This window comes from Eucyclogobius newberryi, unplaced genomic scaffold, assembly GCF_026437365.1.
Source record: "Eucyclogobius newberryi isolate DKJ021-1_F unplaced genomic scaffold, fEucNew1.0.hap1 SCAF_20, whole genome shotgun sequence".
NCBI classification, from domain to species: domain Eukaryota; kingdom Metazoa; phylum Chordata; class Actinopteri; order Gobiiformes; family Gobiidae; genus Eucyclogobius; species Eucyclogobius newberryi.
The window spans coordinates 5,357,034-5,383,295 of NW_027315835.1; the positions used below are offsets into that span (position 1 = coordinate 5,357,034).

General features: G+C 42.7%; 1 protein-coding gene across 1 annotated transcript; it reads left to right on the forward strand.

Moving 5' to 3' along the window:
- Positions 1-1,194: 1,194 nt before the first annotated feature.
- scd (stearoyl-CoA desaturase (delta-9-desaturase)) lies at positions 1,195-24,528 on the forward strand. The gene is made up of 6 exons (XM_072456083.1): positions 1,195-1,396; positions 1,608-1,855; positions 13,179-13,309; positions 15,250-15,455; positions 16,199-16,431; positions 17,838-24,528. Exons 1-6 carry the CDS (start codon positions 1,197-1,199, stop codon positions 18,032-18,034), a joined length of 1,215 nt encoding a protein of 404 aa, XP_072312184.1. The 5' UTR covers positions 1,195-1,196; the 3' UTR covers positions 18,035-24,528.
- The last annotated feature ends 1,734 nt before the right edge of the window (positions 24,529-26,262 follow it).

The window sequence follows — 26,262 nt, forward strand, 5'->3', positions numbered from 1 at the left end:
CTTTAGACTTCATTTAGACCTCCTATACTTCAGACTCTATACTTAGGACTCTATACTTCAGACTCTATACTTCGGACTCTATACTTCGGACTCTATACTTCGGACTCTATACTTCGGACTCTATACTTCAGACTCTATACTTCAGACTCTATACTTCAGACTTTATTCTTCTCCCCATGTTCTAGGTCTGGAAGAGCCGCGTCCTGCTCGTTTCCATGAAAATGTAGTTCTTTTAGCCATAAACATCCACAGCACGTTATTAAACACTGAGTTACTGTCCCTTTAAATGACGCACACAGCCTCGCGTTTTCAACCAGTCCGTCACAGAAATGATATAACGGAGACTTCTGAAGAATAAAGTCTAAAGAATAAAGACTGAAGAAGAAAGACTGAAGAAGAAAGTCTAGAGAATAAAGTCTAAAGAATAAAGTCTAAAGAATGAAGTCTGAAGAATAAAGTCTAAAGAATAAAGAATAGAGTCTGGGGGTAATGTAAACGCTTGGATACAAAGTCTGAGGAATAAAGTCTGGCGGTAATGCAACACTCGGATGCCAACCGCCATAAAACAACAACAACAACAACAACAACAACAACCATAAAACACCAAAGAAGAAGAAGAAGAAAACGTGAGATCAGGAGCTCTGCAAAACCCAATCCCAGCCTTGCATATTGTCACGTGCAGATTTACAGGAGAAACAACACCTTTACGGTAAGTGTCTGAGAACTACTATTATCACCGCACAAAAGCTCTAAAAATGCCTCAAATATCAAAGTACGTGACGTGTTGTGGCCGTCGCGCGCGCTCTTCCGCCACAGAACCACAGTTACATGACATGAGGCCGCAGTGCCGCCGCGCTCCGCCAGGGGGCGCCACTCCCCTGTACAAAAGTCTCCAAAATGTCACAGTTTTCTCGTGCATCGCAGAGAGACAGAGACAGAGACAGAGACAGAGACAAGAGACACAGAGACACAGAGACACAGAGACGTGCGCACGGTCCATACACGGCCCCGGTGTGCGCACGTGTCTAGACATGAGCGCGCGCGGGCGCGCGGGCGGTTATAACAGGCGCGCGTGCGTCCTGGTCCCGGCAGGTTTAATGAATCAGACGCGCGCAAAAAAAAAAAAAAGTAGCAAAAAAAAAAAAAAAAGAAAAAAGAAAAAATAGAAGCGTAAACAGCAGATAAGGCGGCGGCCAATGGCGGCGCGCGGCGAGGCGCAGCAGCTGCGCTGTCATTGGTCCACACGCCGCGAGCCGCTCCGGACTTCTTCAGCTTCCACAGATGCGCCCACTGCAGTCTCGCGCTCGCCTCTTCCGCCGCCGCATCCGCCGCCTTCAGCCCCGTGTCCACGCGCGGTTTTGACCCCCAGCGTCACGCGCGTCTCTTTTGCAAACAGGTGAGAGCCCGCGCTGCACATTTGAGTCCTTTTTGATTTTTTTAGCATTTTTTCTATTTTGTCTGTTGTTGCCTCCGCTTCGCTTGCGTGTCACACCCCCCTCCCCGGACCCCCCGCCGCACGCGCGCACGCACCGGGACGCGCTGATGTGTCGCGTGCCGCCGCTGTAACGTCTCTCTCTCTCTGTGCGTGTGTTTTTCCCACTGCGCAGCGGTTTTTCCCGGAGCAACATGACGGAGGCAGAGGTGGCGGACAACCACCCCAAATCCAACGGCAGCGCGCACGCGGACGCCGCCGCCCGGGACGATGTGTTCGACCCCACGTACAAAGAGAAAGAGGGGCCCAAGCCGCCGCTCAACATCGTGTGGAAGAACATCTTCCTCATGGGCCTGTTGCACCTGGGAGCCGCGTTCGGCCTGTCCCTCGTGCCCGCCGCGTCCGCGCAGACTCTGCTGTGGAGTGAGTATGTGGGGAAAAAAAACACGGTTAACGCGAACCGGGCCCCGCCGCCGCCGCCGCCGCCGCGCGCGTGTGTGTGACATAACCGCACTGTAACAGGCGCACGCGACAGTAACGCGCGCGGTCCGCCCAAAGACAAACAGCGCGGACCGAGACCGGGGCGCGGAATGTAGGTCAAACGCGCGAGCCCAGCGCGCGGGGGGGAAAAGCGTGCGAACGGGACCGTTAAGGCGTGTTTTGTCCGGTAGGAGTCACGTTCACGGCTGATGCGCGTGTTCGGGGGGCGATTTGCGTCGAGTGAAATGGTCGAACTGGTCATTCTAGGCTCATTTTAACGTGGATAAGCGAGATAAAATGTATTTATATTACATGGATCAACGTCTGCAACTGAGATGAACATGTAGGGCCCTTAAACAGACTGGAATGACATGTAGGGCCCTTTAACAGACTGAAATGACATGTAGGGTCCTTAAACAGGCTGAGATGACATGTAGGGGACATAAACAGGCTGAGATGACATGTAGGGGACATAAACAGACTGAAATGACATGACTTAAACAGACAGAGATGACATGTAGGGGACTTAAACAGACTGAAATGACATGACTTAAACAGACAGAGATGACATGTAGGGGACATAAACAGACTGAAATTACATGACTTAAACAGACAGAGATGACATGTAGGGGACTTAAACAGACTGAGATGGACATGTAGGGCCCTTAAACAGGCTGAGATGACATGTAGGGGACATAAACAGACTGGAATGACATGTAGGGCCCTTTAACAGACTGAAATGACATGTAGGGGACTTAAACAGACTGAGATGACATGTAGGGGACATAAACAGGCTGAAATGATATGTAGGGCTCTTTAACAGACTGAAATGACATGTAGGGGACTTAAACAGACTGAGATGACATGTAGGGGACATAAACAGACTGGAATGACATGTAGGGCCCTTTAACAGACTGAAATGACATATAGGGTCCTTAAACAGGCTGAGATGACATGTAGGGGACTTAAACAGGCTGAAATGACATGTAGGGGACTTAAACAGGCTGAGATGGACATGTAGGGGACTTAAACAGACTGAGATGACATGTAGGGGACTTAAACAGACTGAAATGACATGTAGGGGACTTAAACAGGCTGAAATGACATGTAGGGGACTTAAACAGACTGAAATGACATGTAGGGGACATAAACAGGCTGAGATGGACATGTAGGGGACTTAAACAGACTGAGATGACATGTAGGGGACTTAAACAGACTGAAATGACATGTAGGGGACTTAAACAGGCTGAAATGATATGTAGGGCTCTTAAACAGGCTGAAATGATATGTAGGGCTCTTAAACAGGCTGAAATGACATGTAGGGGACTTAAACAGACTGAGATGACATGTAGGGGACATAAACAGGCTGAAATGATATGTAGGGCTCTTAAACAGACTGAAATGACATATAGGGGACTTAAACAGACTGAGATGACATGTAGGGCTCTTAAACAGACTGAAATGACATGTAGGGGACTTAAACAGGCTGAAATGACATGTAGGGCCCTTAAACAGGCTGAAATGACATGTAGGGGACATAAACAGACTGAAATGACATGTAGGGGACTTAAACAGGCTGAGATGGACATGTAGGGGACTTATCTAGGGGACTTAAACAGACTGAGATGACATGTAGGAGACTTAAACAGACTGAAATGACATGTAGGAGACTTAAACAGGCTGAGATGGACATGTAGGGGACATAAACAGACTGAGATGACATGTAGGGGGCGATTTGCGTCGAGTGAAATGGTCGAACTGGTCATTCTAGGCTCATTTTAAAGTGGATAAGCGAGATAAAATGTATTTATATTACATGGATCAACGTCTGCAACTGAGATGGACATGTAGGGCCCTTAAACAGACTGAGATGGACATGTAGGGCCCTTAAACAGGCTGAAATGACATGTAGGGCCCTTAAACAGGCTGAAATGGACATGTAGGGGACATAAACAGACTGAGATGGACATGTAGGGGACTTATGTAGGGGACTTAAACAGACTGAAATGACATGTAGGGGACTTAAACAGGCTGAAATGGACATGTAGGGGACTTAAACAGACTGAAATGACATGTAGGGGACTTAAACAGGATGAAATGGACATGTAGGGAACTTAAACAGGCTGAAATGGACATGTAGGGGACTTATGTAGGGGACTTAAACAGGCTGAGATGGACATGTAGGGGACTTAAACAGGCTGAAATGGACATGTAGGGGACTTAAACAGACTGAAATGACATGTAGGGGACATAAACATACTGAGATGACATGTAGGGGACTTAAACAGACTGAAATGACATGTATTGGACTTAAACAGACTGAGATGGACATGCAGGGGACTTAAACAGACTGAAATGACATGTAGGGGACTTAAACAGGCTGAAATGGACATGTAGGGGACTTAAACAGGCTGAAATGACATGTATTGGACTTAAACAGACTGAAATGACATGTAGGGGACTTAAACAGGCTGAAATGGACATGTAGGGGACTTAAACAGACTGAAATGACATGTATTGGACTTAAACAGGCTGAAATGACATGTATTGGACTTAAACAGGCTGAAATGACATGTAGGGGACTTAAACAGACTGAGATGACATGTAGGGGACTTAAACAGGCTGAAATGGACATGTAGGGGACTTAAACAGACTGAAATGACATGTAGGGGACTTAAACAGGCTGAAATGACATGTAGGGGACTTAAACAGGCTGAAATGACATGTAAGGGACTTAAACAGACTGAAATGACATGTATTGGACTTAAACAGGCTGAAATGACATGTATTGGACTTAAACAGACTGAAATGACATGTAGGGGACATAAACAGACTGAGATGGACATGTAGGGGACTTATGTAGGGGACTTAAACAGGCTGAAATGGACATTTAAGGTGAGTTTTACGGTGAATACATAAGATTATAACATCATTATAAAGAACTTTCTATCACGTGGAGCTTTATAGAAGAGAAATGCATTATTTTTCATTATGTGACTCTTTTTAATATAGGGTTAGTGTTAATAAAATGGTAGAAATTGACACTTAAGGTCAGTTTTAATGTCTATAAGTCAAAGTTAAGCGTTACATATGTGTTTGCATAAAACGTCTATCTGTACAAGACAAAACGGCACAATAAAGGCTAATTTTAAGGTAAATAATTCAGATAAATGTACAATAAAAAACGTGTGTACGTAATTTTGTGACCATTTTGACAAGCCACACAACATCAATGTTTATACAGGCTTATAAAAGAGAAATAAAAAGTAGGATTTACAATATAAAAAGCTCTTTAGTCAATCCTGTTTGCCCCTTACAGACAATATGCTATTATTTAATTGAGTTAGGGCAAGTAAAAAGATGATAAATTGTCATTAACCCCATGTTTTACGGTTAATAAATAGTTTTAAGGTGGATAAATGTAGGGCTAAACGTAGGAAGCTTAAGTGATGACATCTAGATAAACGTACAGGTGAAATAGTTGATCACAAACACAAAATTTGCCCATTTTCAGTGATTTTAATGGAATATTGCTCCTGGTGTACAGTCCAGACAACAAGATAGTCCGTACTTTTCACTCCTGCAGCTACAGAATCGTAATCTAAATGCATTAAAAAGATGTTAGCGTCTTTTTATTGGGTAAGAAGTGGGATCTGCAGCCGGTGAGGAGGATTTGACTGTAACCTGAGCATTTGAATGTCATTTGTTGGTGCAAACCGATGCCAGTAAACACTCGCGCACAAACCACACATTTGCTAATGTCGTTTCCAAGACGGTCGCGCCCCGTTTCCACCGGTTCGATTCGGAGCGACTCGGGATTGTTCTCATTTTGACTTTATCTGTTGCATTTGCACACGCTGTGAATATGAATGATCGTTTTACGCCGATCGAGCAGAAAATGTGTAGAAAATGACAGGAAGTGACATCACACCAGGGACACGCATTCCAGTCAAAGTTTATGCAGAATTTAGACACGACAAACAACTTTTCTAAACATGAATTCAACAAAATAAAGCTGCTCTCATATATTTTTAGTTGCCAAATGAAACAAATGTCGCTTTCGCCCAGCGGTCGTTCCCTAATGTGATGTCATCAATTACAACCAGGAAGTAAAATGATAAACCTCAATAATTAACAATAATTCAACAAAATAAAGTCACTCTCATATATTTTTATTTGCGATAAACCTCAATAATTAACATTAATTCAACAAAATAAAGTCACTCTCATATCTTTTTATTAGTCAAAAAAATAAATAATTAGATGTCGCTTTCGCCCAGCGGTCGTTCCCTAGCGTGATGTCATCAATTACAACCAGGAAGTAAAATGATCAACCTCAATAATTTGCTCTTCTGGGATAATATTTGTATAATTTGTAGCTAAAAGTCTAAATATATTTATCTTTTCACTGCAGTTTAGTGTAACCCGTCGTCGGTACTTTAAGTTTGAGGGTCCTGAAGCCATCATCACGTATTGGGTTTATCGTCTCGTTATTGCGTGTTTTCTCGCCAATATCTCGGTTTTTCGTGCTAAAAGCGTACGCGGGAGCACGGCGCTTTCCTCGCTCCCTTGAGTTGTACGTCAGGAGACACTGAGGCCGGATTGTGGCGGTTATTGGAGCCGTGCTGAGGACGAGGAATCCACCCAAACGTTTAACGGACGACGCGTGACTGTCGTTTGACAATTATGTCGTCGCGCTCCCCCAGGCCTTTTGGCACCGACTCGTCAGGAAATACACACATTTCAATCGGCAAAACAGTGAAAAGTTCAGTATCGCGACGTATATTTTAGCACGGGCCTAATCTGAGGTCGTTTAAAGCCACGTTTCAACCGGCCCCTGTCCCCCAGACGCTTCGGAGCGCTTTGGAACTAAACGCGGACTAATCTTCCACGTTCAGGACCCGAGCAGCTCATTTTTGTCGGTATTTTTATTCATTTAACCTTTATTTAAGCAGGAGAGTCCAGCTGAGAACGCAGTTACGCAGTTACGGCAAACGACGTTCACGTTAAAGCGACTTGAGGAGAACGTTTGCGCATATCTGACGCCGTCTCTCCGGTGCGTTCAGCTCGGTTTTAGCGGCGTGTACGGACAGGAACGCGCTCGATTTCCAGTCTTTCTGCATCGCTATCCAAGCTTCCCCAGTTCTGTGGAACGTTAGCCAAACATCGGCTCAGCGATTTGTAAAAAACACGTTCAGTGATTCTGAGTTTGTGTCGCTGTGAGACGGGGCTAAAGCTAGCTTAACCAAATAATCACAAAATTACACCAAAAACGAATCGCGGCGATGTATCGATACAGCAGCCCACGATATCGATACTGCATCACCACATTTAGTGCATCACCACATTTAGTATCACGATATATCGATACAGCAGCCCACGATATCGATACCGCATCACCACATTTAGTATCGTGATGTATCGATACAGCGGCCCACGATATCGATACTGCATCACCACATTTAGTATCAGGATATATCGATACAGCAGCCCACGATATCGATACTGCATCACCACATTTAATATCGCGATGTATCGATACAGCAGCCCACGATATCGATACTGCATCACCACATTTAGTATCGCGATGTATCGATACAGCAGCCCACGATATCGATACTGCATCACCACATTTAGTATCGCGATGTATCGATACAGCGGCCCGCGATATCGATTTAGTATCACGATGTATCGATACAGCAGCCCACGATATCGATACTGCATCACCACATTTAGTATCGCAATGTATCGACACAGCAGCCCACGATATCGATACTGCATCAACACATTTAGTATTGCTATGTATCGATATTTTGGCACATATATATATATATTTTGCTTCTAAGATTGTCACGATTATTATAATTTCCTCCTTAAAATAATAATTAAATCTGTATAATCACATTTATCTATTAACAAACCAATCTTTAGATCATAACTCGCCACATTGACAACGCTCAAAAGTGAAAACAAAAGTACAAATAAGTGATAAGTCGACCGTTCCATCCAAGACAAAGCAATGACGCAGTAAAAAAAGTCCAAAATGACGCGGACAATAAACTAATGGACGTTTAGGTGATGCGTTTGTGTCCAAAATGCCCCGTTTTTTCCGATGTTCGTCTGGATGAGTGTGAATTATCGCCGTCGCTTATGGATTTTATTTCTCCGGGGCTGATGGAAGAGGCCGTGGCAGCGACGGAGGAAGCAGGTGGAAATGGAACCGGCGATTTTGGCTTCGTTCATTAATTCAGACGTTATAATCCGGTAATGGTGCGTGCGGCGCTGGGCGGGGTCGGGACCAGCTCAGGGACAAGCTTATGGACGTCTCAATCAGCAAATTAGAGCGACGGAACGTTTGGCAATTAACCTGATTAACAAAGGAGGCAGGGAAGTGATTGCGAAGCGTTAGAAAACAATCGAACGTGGATGCAGAAGATGTGCCAAATGTGAATCGCGTGTTTGTCATTTATAGTTTAAAAAATGTTTGAAAAAAGAGTTGATTAAAAATTGTATATGAATTTTACAGACATTTTTTCACTTTTTCTGATGATTAAACCGCAACTATTTTTGTATTGACATAATATTGTCCTTTTTTAAATGAAAGATTCCAATATTCCTGCTAATTGCAATATTTTAATATACTTTTTGACACATTTCAGTTATGTTGAAACTAAAATGTGAATGCCTAATTTCCCTATTTATGTCATATTGTAAAAAAAAAAAAAAAGAAAAGGGTTAAAAAAGTTTAACATTGACAAAAACTAAATAAATTCAAGGACAATTTAGGACGTTTGGAAAATTAATTCAGCTTTTTTCATTTAAAAACACACATGTATAAATTAAAAAAGCATGTTTATTTCAGTTGGAGAACCTTGCATCAGGTCAATACTGTCGACGTTACATTGTGCGACGCTAAAATACGTTTCAGTTTAAACACAGTGACAAAGGCCGAGAAGAAATGACAGAACGTAAATTAGACCTCTCGTTTGAACGGCATGGAATGGGAAAGAGCGGGGAGAGACATTCAAAGCGACGTCTCCTTAGGGCGTTTGACAGGCAGATCAGCCGGTTGAGTCGGCCGCAGACGACGATTGTTTAGTCTGAGCTCGGGGAGACGTGAAGAAGTGTTCTTGAAGTTCATCTAATTAGTCTTCTAGTTCTTCATCTAGTTCGTTTTCTAGTTCTTCTTGTTGTTCTTCTTCCAATTCGTCTTCTAATGCTTCACGTTTGTCTTCTAGTTCTTCTTGTAGTTCTTCTAATTTGTTTTCCAGTTCTTCTTGTAATTCTTCTAGTCCTGCTTGTAGTTCTTCTTGTAGTTCTACTATTTCTTCTTCTAGTAGTTCTTCTAGTTCTTATTCTAATAGTTCTTCTAGTTCTTCTAGTAGTTCTTCTAGTTCTTCTTCTAGTAGTTCTTCTAGTTCTTCTTCTAGTAGTTCTTCTAGTTCTTCTTCTAGTAGTTATTCAAGTTCTTCTAGTTCTTCTTCTAGTAGTTCTTCTAGTTCTTCTTGAATAATCACAGTTATCGATTAACTTTATAATCTTAACGAGCCTCAACAGCCAATGAGAGCAGTCGGACACCACCAGGCGCTGCCCTTTGATCCGCTTTTATGTTAAAAATAACATGTTTAGAGGTGTTTGTTGTTTCTTATTATTCTCTAGTGCTTTTGTGATTATTGATCATCATTTTAAATGGTTTAGTTTGAACAAACGACTAAAAGCTGAGTTTGTCTGATAATATTTGTCGCTGCAGCATCGATAAATCCTTAACTGACAGAAAAGCATCTATTACATTTCTACAAAATTATGACCTTAAAAGATGAGCTAATCTGGGATTTTTATGTATTTATTGTTAGCTACATTTTCAATATATTTATCCCGATGGCATTTGTAGTTCAATGAGACCTCCAGCCTGCAGGGGGCGCTTTAAACTTTCACCCATTTGTTCAATTATGTGCGTTTTTACCGCTCTTAAATCGGAAAAACATGACACTTCGTACTGCGAGCTTCGTCGTCCCTCCGCAGATCCGACCCGTCCCTTGACCCGCGCTAGCCTCCACGGAGAAAGGTTCGTTTAAAGCCTCGCCTCGGCCCCAGAGAAGTTCCTTTCTCGTCACCGGTTAAACTTCTCGCGCCGGCGTGTGAAGTAGCCCCCCCCCCCCCCCCCCCCCCCCCCGCTCTGCCCTCGCTCACATCCACAGGGGCTAAAATTAGAAAATTAGACGCTTTGTCAAGAGTTCAACGGGCGCCCTGGGTTTTTGAATCCATTTCCTCGCGCCCGGGTCGAACGGGGCTATTTTTAGTCGGCCGTGGAGCGACTGAAAAGGCTGTGAAGTTTGAAGAGCAAAAGGAAAACGGTGTCACAACAGAGAGACAAACGACAAGCGGAAGCGTTTGAGCGTTTTCCGACCTCCAGGCACGATTTCTACGAGATATGTGACTATTTTTCACCAGCGAGAGGCGCCAGAGTGCCTTTAATTTCACTTGACGCTCTGTTTTGGTCGTTCTGAGGCTCCTGCGGTGACTCACTGCCTCCGTGTCGCGTTTTGAGACTCGCAGTTAATGACGCAAACCCGGTCCCAGCGGAGCCGACCGGAAAAACTACAGATCGTGTTACCCACAATCCCCCGGGAGCGCGGCGGGAAGAGGCGGCGGCGCAAAACCCCCGACGTGGCAACGAGCTGCGGCTACGGCGAATCGCGCGGCAGATCCTTTTCGCCGCATGAATCAAACACCGAGCGACACTTGGTCCTTCGAGTCGCGCGAGTTTCCCTTTGAGAGAACTCGCTCGACCGTTTTGTTTACCTTTGACCCAGAACACGCCCCGCCCCCGTCCTATATGTTTGCTCTGCCAATGTAAAGAAGGCGACACGCTTGATGACAATTGCATGTGACTAAAGCGCAGTGAACACGATTATATTTCAGATTTGACCAAACATTTTGCCCGTTTGTCCCCATTTTTGTTCATAATTGTACTTCCTGGTTGGTCTTGAGCACAAATATGACACAGGTAGAGGTGATTCCACAGCTGTTACCATAGCAACCAGACTGTAAACAAGAGCCATACTACACATAAATGACACAACAGTTCTGATCTGACACAATAAGACCATAAAACACCTTTATTTAGTCAAACCATGGTTTAAACTGTCTCTGTGTCGCACACTGATGACATCACAGAGGGAATCAGCTCGACACTTTTAAACTTCACAAATTGCGACTTAACGAAAGTAAATCTGTGATAAATATTTCTACACCACCAAACTAAGTCAGAATTCAGCAGAAGCTTTAATATGGACTTATTTGAACCTGTACGAGGAATTGAACCTGCAACCTTTTTGTTACTGACACATGGCCAGCTAATGCCAGACTTTGACATCATTTATAATATATAAATGGGGCGGTTCAATTAAGTCAGATAAATGTATTTAGAATGTTGCTATAAAATTATAAAAACGCTATCACAGAAAAGTACATTTTTTAGGTTTATAATTCCACTTCCTGTTTGTAATTGATGACATCACAGTAGGAAATTACTCAGCAAACACTGGGCCAAAACTCATCTAATGTCACAATTATATGAGAGCGACTTTTATTTTGTTGAATTCATGTTTAAAGAGTCAAAAAGAGTAGTTTATTTGTGTACATTTTGCCTGACATCCCTGTTGTGATGTCACTTCCTGTCATTTTCCACAGATTTTTCAAAGTTTTCTCCACAAATACCTGCTCGATCGGTGTGAAACTGTAATATATACATATAACAAGTATAAATACACCAAATAAAGTCAACATTAGAACATGTTAAAACCCGTCACACGTCACTTTAACTTCTGCTCAGCTTTGACCAAACGCACGTCCCGTTCTATATAGGTCGCACGTTTTGTCCGGCACACGGGTCGGTCGGTGGACGAGCTGGTCGGTTAGGTAACGTTACGAGCCGTGCCGGTCAGAACGCTCTTTGTCCGTGCAGATGTGCTGAACAATGGGCCGTTTGTGCGAGAGTGGGTCGTGACATACCAGCCCACTGTCTGCAGCCGCTCCCGCTGTAAACACCGCATAATGTCCCACACAACTGCAGTTATATAAAGTCGCTCGCAGGCGCCGCAAACGCAAAAGTATCGTGTCCAAATAGTTCAGCCATAATCAGGAATATTTATGTTATGTCATATTTATGTTATGTCATAATGTTATCGTAATAACTTAAAAATGATAGTTTCGACCATTTTTAGAAGTAAAATTAAGTGGTTTTAATGCAATCATTTATTGCATACATTTCCAAAATGCGCCGAAGATTAAGGACTTTTCCGTCAAAATGGACAAAAATAAAGAAATAACATGACATTTTTTACTCCTGAGAATTACCAAATTTGACAGATACTGGACTAATTTAATTTATATATTTTTAATGCCCTCTTTCCTCATGCTCTAGTTTTGTTTTTCCCTCCGTCTGGTCTTTCCCCGTTTGTTTTAGTTGTTTTATGCTTAAAAAAATAAAATAATATTCATTAAAAAACAACAACAGAGAGTTAAATTATATTTCACAGCTTGAGTAAAAATCGTGAATAATTGTTCATCTTAATTATTAATCTCTCACAGTAACGTTACACATTTGACACTAGTTCCAAGAAGTCGTCCGTTGAATTGATCGTTTAGTATTTTTGACATAAAGATTATAGACTAAAATGAGATAAAATGTGTAGATTAAAGTGATTTAGGTTCAATATGTTTACTGTAAAACAAGATCAGAACGATTATGCAGAAAGGTCAAGTCTGATTATTTACATGACATAAAGAGACACAGGCCGGTTTGTGTCAGATTTAATGAGGCTTTAAATGTTCATTTTACGTCTGTATCACAGCAAACTGTTTGTTATTTATGTTCTGAAAGCTGATTTATGTCATATTTCACAGTGATTTGTGCCACATTAGCAGCGATCAGCAGAAAGTGAACAACAGTTATTCTCATAATAAACCTCATTTGAATCGTAACGTATAAAAGACAGAACTTTAACACAGTGGAATAACCTGGTTAAAGTCTTGTTTCAAACCCGTTTTCATCGTTAATGTTTCACACTTGTAAAGTAGTATGTTTTCTGTTAAAATGTCTCTATAAATAAACTTTGCACCGTGAGTTTCAGACGTCGTGTTGTTGCTAATTCTCGTGTGCCAGCGCTTCAGTCCAGTGTATGTCGTCGTAAAAAGTCACTACTGCAGTGAAAGTGGAGTAATAAAGCTGTAAAGTGTTTCTTACCGCGTCGTCTCTGTGCAGCGGTGTTCTGTTACATGGTCAGCGCTTTGGGAATCACGGCTGGAGCTCATCGTCTCTGGAGCCACAGGTCGTACAAAGCCTCGCTCCCGCTGAGGATCTTCCTGGCATTCGCCAACTCCATGGCTTTCCAGGTACAACACAGTCACCTGGTTTACACCTGGTTTACATCTGGTTTACATCTGGTTTACTCCTGGTTTACACCTGGTTTACATCTGGTTTACTCCTGGTTTACATCTGGTTTACATCTGGTTTACACCTGGTTTACTCCTGGTTTACACCTAGTTTACACCTGGTTTACAGCGGGTTTACGCCTGGTTTACGCCTGGTTTACACCTGGTTTACATCTGGTTTACGCCTGGTTTACACCTGATTTACAGCGGGTTTACACCTGGTTTACTCCTGGTTTATGCCTGGTTTACGCCTGGTTCACACCTGATTTACAGCGGGTTTACACCTGGTTTCCTCCTGGTTTATGCCTGGTTTACGCCTAGTTTACACCTGGTTCACACCTGGTTTATACCTAGTTTACATCAGGTTTACCTTTGATTTACACCTGGTTTACTCTTGGTTTACACCTGGTTTACAGAGGGTTTACCCCTGGTTTACATCTGGTTTACATCTAGTTTACGCCTGGTTTACACCTGGTTTACTCCTGGTTTACAGCGGGTTTATGCCTGGTTTACTCCTGGTTTACAGCTGGTTTACAGCTGGTTTACACTTGGTTTACATTTGGTTTACGCCTGGTTTACACCTGGTTTACATCTGGTTTACGCCTGGTTTACACCTGGTTTACATCTGGTTTACACCTGGTTTACACCTGGTTTACATCTGGTTTACGCCTGGTTTACACCTGGTTTACATCTGGTTTACACCTGGTTTACATCTGGTTTACGCCTGGTTTACACCTGGTTTACATCTGGTTTACACCTGGTTTACACCTGGTTTACATCTGGTTTACGCCTGGTTTACACCTGGTTTACATCTGGTTTACACCTGGTTTACACCTGGTTTACATCTGGTTTACGCCTGGTTTACACCTGATTTACAGCGGGTTTACACCTGGTTTACACCTGGTTTACAGCAGGTTTACACCTGGTTTACACGTGGTTTACAGCGGGTTTACGCCTGGTTTACACCTGATTTACAGCGGGTTTACACCTGGTTTACGCCTGGTTTACATCTGGTTTACGCCTGGTTTACACCTGGTTTACGCCTGGTTTACACCTGGTTTACGCCTGGTTTACACCTGGTTTACACCTGATTTACAGCGGGTTTACACCTGGTTTACTCCTGGTTTATGCCTGGTTTACGCCTAGTTTACACCTGGTTCACACCTGGTTTATACCTAGTTTACACCAGGTTTACCTCTGATTTACACCTGGTTTGCTCCTGGTTTACACCTGGTTTACAGAGGGTTTACGCCTGGTTTTTCGCCTGGTTTGATTTAGACCTGAGACCATGTTTATAGATGTGGCTTCAGACCTGGTTGAGTTTAGTGCCCCACTCCCCGGGACTTTTCAGGTACTGTAGACCAGGTTTAGTTCTGGTGTAGACCTGGTTTAGACCTGGTTTTGGCCTTGTAAGACCTGCTTTTTCTTTGCTTGTTTAGTCCTTGTTTAGTCCTGGCCTCATACCCAGTTCAGACCCTGTTCAGACCCTGTTCAGACCATGTTCAGACCATGTTCAGACCATGTTCAGACCATGTTCAGACCATGTTCAGACCATGTTCAGACCATGTTCAGACCATGTTCGGACCATGTTCGGACCCTGAGTTTGCCAGTTTGCCTCTGGTTTAGTCCTGGTCTAGTTACTGACTAAACAGTTCTGGTTTAATCCAGGTTTAGAGTTGGTTTTGTCCAGGTCAAGACTGTTCTAAAAAACAAAACAAAAAAACATGGAGTTTAGACTTGGTTTAATGTACAAGTCCATGTTTTTGTTTTTTTGTAGGTCAAACAGTTCTGTCTTAGACCTGGTTTAGTTCTGGTTTGGTTCCTTGATAATATCTCAGGTGTTTCTTTGTAATATTCTGTTGCATTCATCTCCTGCAAACATATCTAATCTCTGTGTCCAGAACGACATATACGAGTGGGCACGGGACCATCGAGTCCACCACAAATACTCCGAGTCGGACGCCGACCCTCACAACGCCAGACGTGGCTTCTTCTTCTCCCACATCGGGTGGCTCCTGGTGCGAAAACACCCCGACGTCATCGAGAAGGGCCGCAAGCTGGAGCTGACGGACCTCGCCGCGGACCCCGTCATTAGGTTCCAGAGGAAGTGAGTATTTAGTCTTTAACTTTGTCTTTTCGCACACATCACGGCGGCGGCGGGTGACGTGGGCCCGTTTCCTCGGCGCTAATTGTAACATTGCATGAGGAATGTGCTAAAATGTGACTGTAAATGTCTTGTCCAGGCTCAAGCGTCGCACAAAACGTGAATGGAGCATAAAATAAACCTTAAAAGTGCGTAAATATCAGTTAATACTCGATTATTCAACATTTCAGTCTCTTTTGAGGTCGTTTTTTAATAGTTTTTGGAGGTAAATATCCATCATAGTTTTACTTTTGTTAAGTTGCAGATTGTGAGGAAAGTTTGACAAGTTTAAAGTGACAGGAAGTGGAGCTGAATCCTCTGTGATGTCATCAACGTGCGACGTGCCGTTGAAAACACAGATAGTTGACACTTAACTGACAGTCTTTTCTGACATCGTTCAGCAAAATAAAGGTGTTTTATGGTATTATTGTGTGTCAGATCAGAACTGTTGTGTCATTTATGTGGCGTTTGGCTCTTGTTTACAGTCTGGTTGCGATGGTAACAGCTGTGGAATCACCTCTACTTATGTCCAACCAGGAAGTACAATTATAAACTTTACAAAAACGGTCAAACTGGGGACAAACTTGCAAAAATGTTTAGTCAAATCTGAAATATAATCGTGTTCACTGCGTTTTAGTGAAATGTGTCGTTTAAACCGTCACAAACACACAAACTCACCCCACACTGCCCCCTTGTCTCCTCCTCAGGTACTACAAGCCCTCCGTGGTGCTCATGTGCTTCCTGGTTCCCACGCTGGTGCCTTGGTACTTCTGGGGAGAGTCCCTGCAGGTGGCGTACTTCGTCCCGGGCCTGCTGCGCTACACCGTGGTGCTGAACGCCACGTGGCTCGTCAACAGCGCCGCGCACATGTGGGGGAACCGGCCCTACGACAAGAGCATCAACCCCCGCGAGAACAAGTTTGTGGCCTTCAGCGCGCTAGGTGAGCAAAACCTCATGTGTCCTTTTTAGATTGTGCATCGAAGAGGTTTAATCAATTACCGTATTTTCCGGAGTATAAGTCGCACCAGCCCAAAAATGTATAATAGAGAAGAAAAAACATATATAAGTCGCACTGGAGTATAAGTCGCATTTTTTGGAGAAATGTATTTCATCAAATCCAAGACCAAGAACAGACATTTCATCTGTAAATGCAGTTTAAAATAATAACAGATGAGAGAACATGGTGAATAGGTGTACGTATGCTAACGCTAACACCTTCAGCTACATGACGTATGCTAACGCTAACACCTTCAGCTACATGACGTATGCTAACGCTAACACCTTCAGCTACATGACGTATGCTAACGCTAACACCTTCAGCTACATGACGTATGCTAACGCTAACACCTTCAGCTACATGAGGCACAGACAGAACTGTGGTAAGTGTCTGGTATGTTAACGTAACATATGAACAGTTATTCAGATAACTATAGCATAAAGAACATGCTAACAAGTTTACCAAAGCATCAGTTTTACCCCAAATCACTAAATACACTGAATTCTTCTTCCTCTGAGTCACTTCTAAACAACTCTACAAACTCCAGAGGAAGAGGAAGTGCAGATTCTTTTTCTGTGTCGCTTAGAGCCTAGAGCGCCCTCTTGTGGTTGTCAGTGTGAAAATAATGAATAATATCACATATAAGTCGCTCTGGAGTATAAGTCGCACCCCGGCCTAAAGTATGAAAAAATGTGCGGCTTATAGTAAATACGGGAAATACGGTATTGTTTTTTTATATAGCAAAATTAATGTTATTGTCAAGTTGTTCGTCTTTTTTTGTAAAGTCTCTTGTATATTCTGACGTTTATATCAACAACATGGGTTTTTATGGCGGTTATTTTAGACTTCAAAGCATCCAATGGCCAATAAGCTGTGCCGATACTTTTTTTGCCTGGAATATCAGACCGATTTTAATCATTTTAGATGTACACAACACTGTTTCACCACTAAACTATAATGGACACAACATTAGGCGTTAAAGCTAGTCAGCGTGCGTTTAGCGGCGTCACATAACGTTGCTGTTTTTGGTGTGTTTCTTGTTTGATTTATGCTTTGATCTGTTTGGAAAATGAACATTGCACATGAACCAACACCAGAATGTGTCAGATTCGAGGCCATCGCACCAGAACGCCTGCATCACCGTCTATAAGCGTGCACCTGAAGCTCAGACGTGTCGGGGCGCGGCGCGGTTTGAAGCGCCTCGAGCGTTAATTTAAAGCCTTTTAAAGAGGCGTGGCGTTTAGTGCGAAGTGTCAAATACCGCGCTGGCCGTCCGCCGAGTCGAGCGTTTTTTGCGTCGCTCGATCCCTCTGACTCTCTGACTCTCTGCCTCTCGTGTCTTTCCCCAGGCGAGGGTTTCCACAACTACCACCACACGTTCCCGTACGACTACGCCACCAGCGAGTTCGGCTGCCGGGTGAACCTGACCACCTTCTTCATAGACACCATGTGCCGGCTGGGCCTGGCTTCCGACGCCAAGCGCGTGTCCCGGGAACTCATCCACACCCGGATACAGCGCACCGGGGACGGGACGCACCGTGGCTGAGAGACTGTCCCACCCCGCGGCGGCCAATTTGGAGAGGGCGTAAAAAAGAAAAAAGACAAAAACACAAAATAAGCAACACATTGGTAGTTTTCATTGGGCATCGCGCGGCGTTTCAGCGGAGGTCAAATTTCCATGGCGACACTGGGGCGGGCGAAGCGGTTTCGATACAGAGAAAAAAAAAGGCTACAAAGCAAATTTTTATACGACAATGATAACAGACACTTTTTTTAGACAAAAGAATGTAACACAAAATAACACTAGTTTCTTAAAGAGGTTATGTAGCGCGCGCGTCTGCTTTCTGATCAATGTCCTGAGAACTAAACTATAAACCCATATTTACCAAATTTTAAACACAAATCGTTCATACCCGACCTTTAATCGCACCATGTGGTTCTGAGCTCAAGACCGCTCGAAAACTGTTCATTAAAGGTCCAACTTTGTCCTGTTTATGTGATTATTTTCAGTTTCACTTCCTTTTTAAATGACTTTCAATACTAGTTGGAACAAGAGAGCTGATTTCTGCTAAAATAACACTCAAAAAGAACACTAAACGCGCCAGCTAGCGTTAGCCGACTGATCTATTAGCGTTAGCCAACTGTAGTTTCATCAGCTAGTCAGACCTTTGCCTTTTTATACTGAAAAACAAACAGTTAAAAACGGGACAACGGAGGATTACAACGTTCACAAACTCCATAAAATGTCTATTTTTTTTTTTCCATTTGTAATTTTTTATTGAAAATCAAAAAACGTGGAGGCTAACATCAAGTCTAGTGCTAGCCAACTGTAACCTTTTTTCAGTTAATGACACAAAAATAACAGCTAAAACGGGACAACGGGCGCTCGTATTGATCGCGAGCGCCATTAAATGTGTATTGATCTTCAATTATTGATCTACAAACTTACGCTAACATCAAACTCGCGGGCTAGCGTTAGCCAGCTGTCGTTTCTGCAGCTAGTCACTTACCTTTTTATATAGAGAAAAAAAATAAACAACCTACAACGGGATAACGGACGCTCCCCCCATTTTGTATCCAAAAGCTTATGTGGTATGAGTGTAACGTGTCGCCATGGTGACTGACCTCCCCGCGTGACCGAAAACTATCAATTCTTTTAAGATGTTTGTTGATCCCGCGGCGAGGGGGGAAATTAATCGCAGACTCCGCCAGGGTTTATTTGACCACATTTCGCTTGTTTATTTGTGGTTTTTTCGTAGTCGTAACTCGAGCGAGAGAAAGTCGTACATTCGGCGAAGTCCTCGGCCTTTTCGTCGTCGAGGTGCGAAGCGCAAGGGCTCGGATCCAAAGGGGGCGTTAGCGTCGCGCGCTACGACATGCTAGCGGGACGTTTTAGGTTTTTTCGCAGTCATTTAACTTCCGCCTTTTTCGCTTTTTTTATTCGGTGTGCAATTTTCTTCCGCGCAAAATTCAGTCACGTAGCCAACCATTTTCTGTAAGTATTATACTCGACTAATATTCAAACTTCAAGACGTCGTGGGGGGGGTGGGCGGAGACACAAGCGGAGGAAGCGGGAGTTCGTTCGACAGCGATCGGAGACTTGACTGTTGCCTTCAGGGCCCCCTTCAAACCCGGGAAATCACACCATCCAATAGTCAAATGGGCAGTTTTATGATATTTAATGTTCTAATAAAGGAAGAAGTCCATTTACACGTCGTTTTAGCTCGGGTCATTCGTGAATCCAAGCGTTTAAATGGTCAGCGAGTTGCACTTTTTCACACAGAGAAACTAAATTAAGTTATAAAATCAGTGTGCCAGTGCAAAAATATCTACATTAGTACAGGATATATATATATTAAAAAATATATAATATTGCAATTGTTGTTGTAGAGACGTGCAAAATTAGCACTGGAACTATTAAAACTGTTAAAAAGTGACATTTCTGCCCTTTTGTTGTTAGCTTTATGGTCCGTTTACTTTCTGTGCGACACTTGAATCTCAGTTACGACATTTCTGACGCGTTCGTTTAATATATTTACATGGTTTAAATATCTGTCACGAGATGATGCAAGAAAAACCATCACGATATTCCTTTTTCTCAATATTGTCCACGTTTGAACATAAATTAAATGAAAGTTAAGAGAAAAATATACTGATCGAAAAACCTCCTAAGATATACAATAAAAAGTGAATTACATCAGTAGTAGTAGTAGTAGTAGTAGTAGTGGTAGTAGTAGTAGTAGTAGTGGTAGTAGTATGAGGAGAGGCTTTCATATTGAGCCAATGTGGACCAAATATATTTAAAAATCCTAAGCCAAATACATTACAATCACTTTGACAGTCAGATTATTATAGCTTTATTTTCCTCTTGACTACAGCGATTAATCGACAAGAAGAAATAATCGTATTCATATTTTGATCGTAATCCGGACTATAAAGATAACTTTTATAATAACAGAGTGGTATAATGATTAAATCAAAATAGAAATATAATAATAAAAATAGATTTTTCTCAACACATATTATTCATAAATATTCTCTATCCAGAAACTTTCAGTCGACACATTTCAGCCGTTATTTAAATGATACTGTATTTTAAACGTCTCAATTTGCAATAGAAAAAATTGTTTTTGACCAGTCTTCGAATCTGAAAAATACTAAAATTATTATTATTACTATTATTATATTTTATCATTATACTTTTTTTCATTAGCAATTATTACTACTATTATTTTTATTATTATTTTTATTATAATTTTATCATTATCATTTTGTTTTTATTATTATTATTAGTAGTAGTAATGTTAATAATTTCCAAGCCGCGTAAATAAACTTTTATAATGAACAAAAACACTGTTATAAAATGTAATCGCGCTTCAGAGCCAGAACAGTAAAAGCTGGTGAGAACCCGAGCTTTGGTTCTGTCTGTTTCCATTGGTTCCGTTAATTTGGTTCCGTTAATTTGTTCCGTTGGTTCCATTGGTCCCGTCGGTTCCATTGGTCCCGTCGGTTCCATTGATTCCCGTCGGTTCCATTGATTCCCGTCGGTTCCATTGATTCCCGTCGGTTCCATTGATTCCCGTCGGTTCCATTGGTCCCGTCGGTTCCATTGATTCCCGTCGGTTCCATTGGTCCCGTCGGTTCCATTGATTCCCGTCGGTTCCATTGGTCCCGTCGGTTCCATTGATTCCCGTCGGTTCCATTGGTCCCGTCGGTTCCATTGATTCCCGTCGGTTCCATTGATTCCCGTCGGTTCCATTGATTCCCGTCGGTTCCATTGGTCCCATCGGTTCCATTGGTCCCGTCGGTTCCATTGATTCCCGTCGGTTCCATTGATTCCCGTCGGTTCCATTGGTCTCGTCGATTCCATTGATTCCCGTCGGTTCCATTGGTCCCGTCGGTTCCATTGATTCCCGTCGGTTCCATTGGTCCCGTCGGTTCCATTGATTCCCGTCGGTTCCATTGGTCCCGTCGGTTCCATTGATTCCCGTCGGTTCCATTGGTCCCGTCGGTTCCATTGATTCCCGTCGGTTCCATTGATTCCCGTCGGTTCCATTGATTCCCGTCGGTTCCATTGGTCCCGTCGGTTCCATTGGTCCCGTCGGTTCCATTGGTCCCGTCGATTCCATTGGTCCCGTCGATTCCATTGATTCCCGTCGGTTCCATTGATTCCCGTCGGTTCCATTGATTCCCGTCGGTTCCATTGGTTCCGTCGGTTCTGTTTATTCCGGTGGTCCCGTCGGTTCCGGTCACACGTGTCTTAACCGGCGCTGGATGGCGACGCCCGGTTTGAAGGGGGCGTTCCACAAACATCGCCGTTTTACAGAGTTTTTACAAAGAGGTGGTTCAGAAATCGCCGGCGTTTTAAAGACATAAAAAGGCACATAACGTGGGACAAAAGGGGCGCCAGACCGAGCCCACAAGAACCGGCCCAAACGACCACGACATCGTCACGGACGCACAATCTTACGTAGTGCTCACGCTTATACTATTGTGTCGTAAAAGTGCAATTGTTCGGATAGTGATGCGTCGAAAGGTATATATATTGAATTTTCAATGTTTTGTGTAACTTTTCTCGTGTTTAATGCCACATTCTGGAACATTCCACGCAAAACGGGCAAATTTCCGTAGCGACCAGCGAGGGGGGAAAAACGGCAAAATTACAGAGAGCAACGTTTTCAAATTAGGCAAAAATGACAAATGTTTAGAAACAATTGTCATTTTTTTTTAAAGCAAAGTTATTCAAATGTTTTTTTTTTTTTTTTTTTGCCAACAGTGAAAATTTATTTTAGTTAAATTAGTCGTAATTTGATCTTTTTTGGACGATCCGTGGCTACATTTCCGTTGCATTCTTGGGACATTGTCAACAATTAAAACTGCCACAAACGAAAAAAAAAGGACAATTTCTGTTTTTTTTTTTGACATTTCGTGCCAAAACTCAAACCAGTGCAGAAAATACGGCTTCATTTTGAATCGATTTGTTTCTTTTGAGAATTGGGTTACGATTCGACCGTGAATACTTTGTTGTAGATGTCATAATGAGAAAAGAAAAAAAACATTTGTTCAATTTGAATAAAGAAATTGTGGTTTTGAATACATTTTTTGGGGGGAAAGTCATTGTTTCGGCGCCGGTCTGGAGTCCCTTTAACCTTTAACCTTTTGCCAACATAACAAACTTTTTGAGTGTGTTTTACGGATGATTTATGTCGTTTTGTTATTTAATGTTTCTTCAAATGGCCTCTGACTGCTGCGTTTAAAAGGTTGGGTAATTTGAACGAGCTGAATATCAAGTAAGAAGAGAAAGCCACGCCCTTCGACCGACCGGGAACCAATGGGAAGCTTTCGTTTACCCGTATCGCCGAACAACCGGTGGCGAAAACGCGTAACTGCGGGCGCATTTTTCGACAGAAGTTTGAATCAGATCTGCTCCGAAAACTTTTGAAACGCGTAAAAAAAAAGAGTTCTATCGTACACGCCGACGATCCGTTTTCCCATTGGTTTGCGGCGGAAGTGGGCGTGTCTTCTCTCGTCTTTCCTCCCATTCGTCAAGACGTAAACCCAATGCCTTATGACCACGTTTCCGATCTCCTCTCCGCTAAAGGCGACCGTAGCGCCACCAAACGTGTAGGTAAAGTAATTCAAAACACACGTGATTACCGTATTTTCCGGACTATAAGTGGCACTGGAGTATAAGTCGCACCAGCAAAAAAAAATGCATAATAGAGAAGAAAAAACACAAGTTGCACTGGAGTATGAAATGCAGTTGTAAAAATAACAAATAATATCGCATACAAGTAGCTCCAGGGTATAAGTATAGGTATATAAGTATAAGTCGCAGCCCGGCCAAAACTATGAAAAAGGTGCGACTTGTAGTCCAGAAAATACGGTAATAACAAAGTCGGAGGTGGGTGCAGAGGACTCATTTAGGAGTACCATAGGTTTTAAGTACAAAAAGCGCTAACGTACAGCTAGCGTCAGTACCTAGCATCGGGTTCGAGGTGACGAGACAGTTATTGGAGTAAATAACAATTCAAAACTAAATATTACGTTAAATCGAATGGTTCAAAGTCCTCAAAATGTCAGCTGTAAAACAAGAACATTGAAATCATTGAAAAAGCAGTAAATTTAGGCACATTTAGTTTGCATTTTCATGGTTATGATATAAAAACTACACATTTACCGCGCCGTCAAAGTGAAAGCTGCACTGTGTCACGTGTCTCCACCTCCCGCTCACACCTCCACCTCCAGTGCTGAAATGTTCCACAGCGCGGCATTAAACCTGAACGTCTATAGCGTTTTTTAATTGCAAAAAATGAAATAAAACTGCCTCGAAAAACATGCATTCCGGCGTGAGCGGGCTCGCCTCGCCGCAGAGTGGAGCCGTGACTGAACCCGGAGGCGGCCCAAACGCGCCGTCTCCGTGGCGACAAGAGAAGGTTAACGCTGGAGGAAAGTTACACAGTGCTGCTTTAAGTACGGAAATGTATGAAAGAATCGGGAAAACACGACTAAAACTGTAAAAATGTGTAGAAGTAATTACTCGATTTGGTTCAAATACAACTGCGGGAGGCGAATGATTAAATATTTAAGTAATTTTTTCAGTGGTGATGTAATCTGACGGACAAAAACACACAATAACGCAACAAAAAGTACAACTAAATCTTATTGATAACGGCCTTGAAAGATACAATCGCCACAAACTGAAAAGTGCAATGATTTCAAAACTAAACGGCGCTCGTTAGCCACAGCGCTCGTTAGCCACAGCACTCGTTAGCCACAGCGCTCGTTATCCACCTCTGATCATAATTAAAGGTAAAAAAAACAAACCATGCCTCTGAAAACACTGTCCCGGTAACCGTGCCAACAAAAGTCCACAACAACACAAAACGGTTTAGACTTTTAGTCGGAAAAAGTGCTCGAAGAATGTGTTTCCGACTGAAGCTAAGCTAACGTTAGCATCGCGCGGGAAACCGGGTCGAGAGGTTGTCCGTCTGAATGAACTGTATTCTGTTATAAATAAAGTTACACGATATTTTCAAATCCACTGGTATTTTTGTTATTTTTGTATTATGATTATGTGACGTTAGAAGCAGAAAGTTAAATTATTGATCGATTTCTGACAGATTTTGACGTCATAAACTGCGATTTTGGCGAGTTTTGATGGACTTCATTTAATATTTGAAGAATATCTGAAGAGGTGTAACCCAGAAGTATCAGTTATTCACTTTTACGAGACAAAAAAAGCCTCACAAGGTAATTTTCTCCTCAATAAAACTGAAATAAACCAAAATCATTCACTAAAACATTTGTATTTGGTCGCACTGTACAAAAATGACTCACTTTACAATCATGTGTTTATTTTTTGTTTCACTCAACTTTTTTTGCAGTATATTTTATTATAAACAATATACTTGATATTCATAGAACTACAATTTAAAGTCCATGTGACACATTAGACCACATTTGATTCAAAAATGTGCCTGTTTTTCTCCAATTTGGCTTTTATAATGTCACTTCCTGGTTCGACACGGCCAGCAAATATGACATAGAGGTGATTCTACAACTGTTACTTAGCAACCAGATTGTAAACAAGCGACAAAATCCCTTTAAATCATAAATAATTACACCTGAAAACACATTTATTTAGTCAAATAAGTGTTTAAACTGTTGAAAAAGGTGTGAATTATTGGTGGAATGACGCTTTTTGATGACATCACAGAGGGATTCAGCTCGACTTCCTGTAATTTTCAACTTTTATTCATCAAAATTTCTTCACAAACTACAACTCGACGGATGAAAACCTATGATAATTGTTCATCGCAGGAACAAAAGAGGTCATAATTAGAGAAACGAGAACCTTCACGTGTTTAAACCTCGTCTGCAGCTGTAAAGTACATGTACCAACAAATACACAGAGTACTTTAGAGTTACTGCATTCTGGTAGTTACTCTTTCACGTGGCAGAGCTCAGTGTGAAGGGCGGAGTCATATTATGCAAATGAAGCACACGGAGAAATGTCCCAGCATGCTGTTCACCTCCTGCTGAAACTACAAACCAGTGAGGGAGAACTACAGGCCTGTGAGGGAGAACTACAGACCTGTGAGAGAGAACTACAGGCCTGAGAGGGAGAACTACAGACCTGTGAGGGAGAACTACAGACCTGTGAGGGAGAACTACAGACCTGAGAGGGAGAACTACAGACCTGTGAGGGAGAACTACAGACCTGAGAGGGAGAACTACAGGCCTGAGAGGGAGAACTACAGACCTGTGAGGGAGAACTACAGACCTGAGAGGGAGAACTACAGACCTGTGAGGGAGAACTACAGACCTGTGAGGGAGAACTACAAACCTGTGAGGGAGAACTACAGACCTGAGAGGGAGAACTACAGACCTGTGAGGGAGAACTACAGGCCTGTGAGGGAGAACTACAAACCTGTGAGGGAGAACTACAAACCTGTGAGGGAGAACTGCAGAACTGTGAGGGAGAACTACAGACCTGTGAGGGAGAACTACAAACCTGTGAGGGAGAACTGCAAACCTGTGAGGGAGAACTACAAACATGTGAGGGAGAACTATAAACCTGTGAGGGAGAACTGCAAACCTGTGAGGGAGAACTACAAACCTGTGAGGGAGAACTATAGACCTGTGAGGGAGAACTACAAACCTGTGAGGGAGAACTACAAACCTGTGAGGGAGAACTACAAACCTGTGAGGGAGAACTACAGACCTGTGAGGGAGAACTACAAACCTGTGAGGGAGAACTACAGGCCTGTG

Coding starts and splice junctions, on each gene's coding strand:
- scd (XM_072456083.1), top strand. CDS start 1,197: ATGGCGGCGCGCGGCGAGGCGCAGCAGCTGCGCTGTCATTGGTCCACA. Junction 1,856..13,178: donor CGCGCAGACTCTGCTGTGGA/GTGAGTATGTGG, acceptor GTCTCTGTGCAG/CGGTGTTCTGTTACATGGTC. Junction 16,432..17,837: donor TGTGGCCTTCAGCGCGCTAG/GTGAGCAAAACC, acceptor GTCTTTCCCCAG/GCGAGGGTTTCCACAACTAC.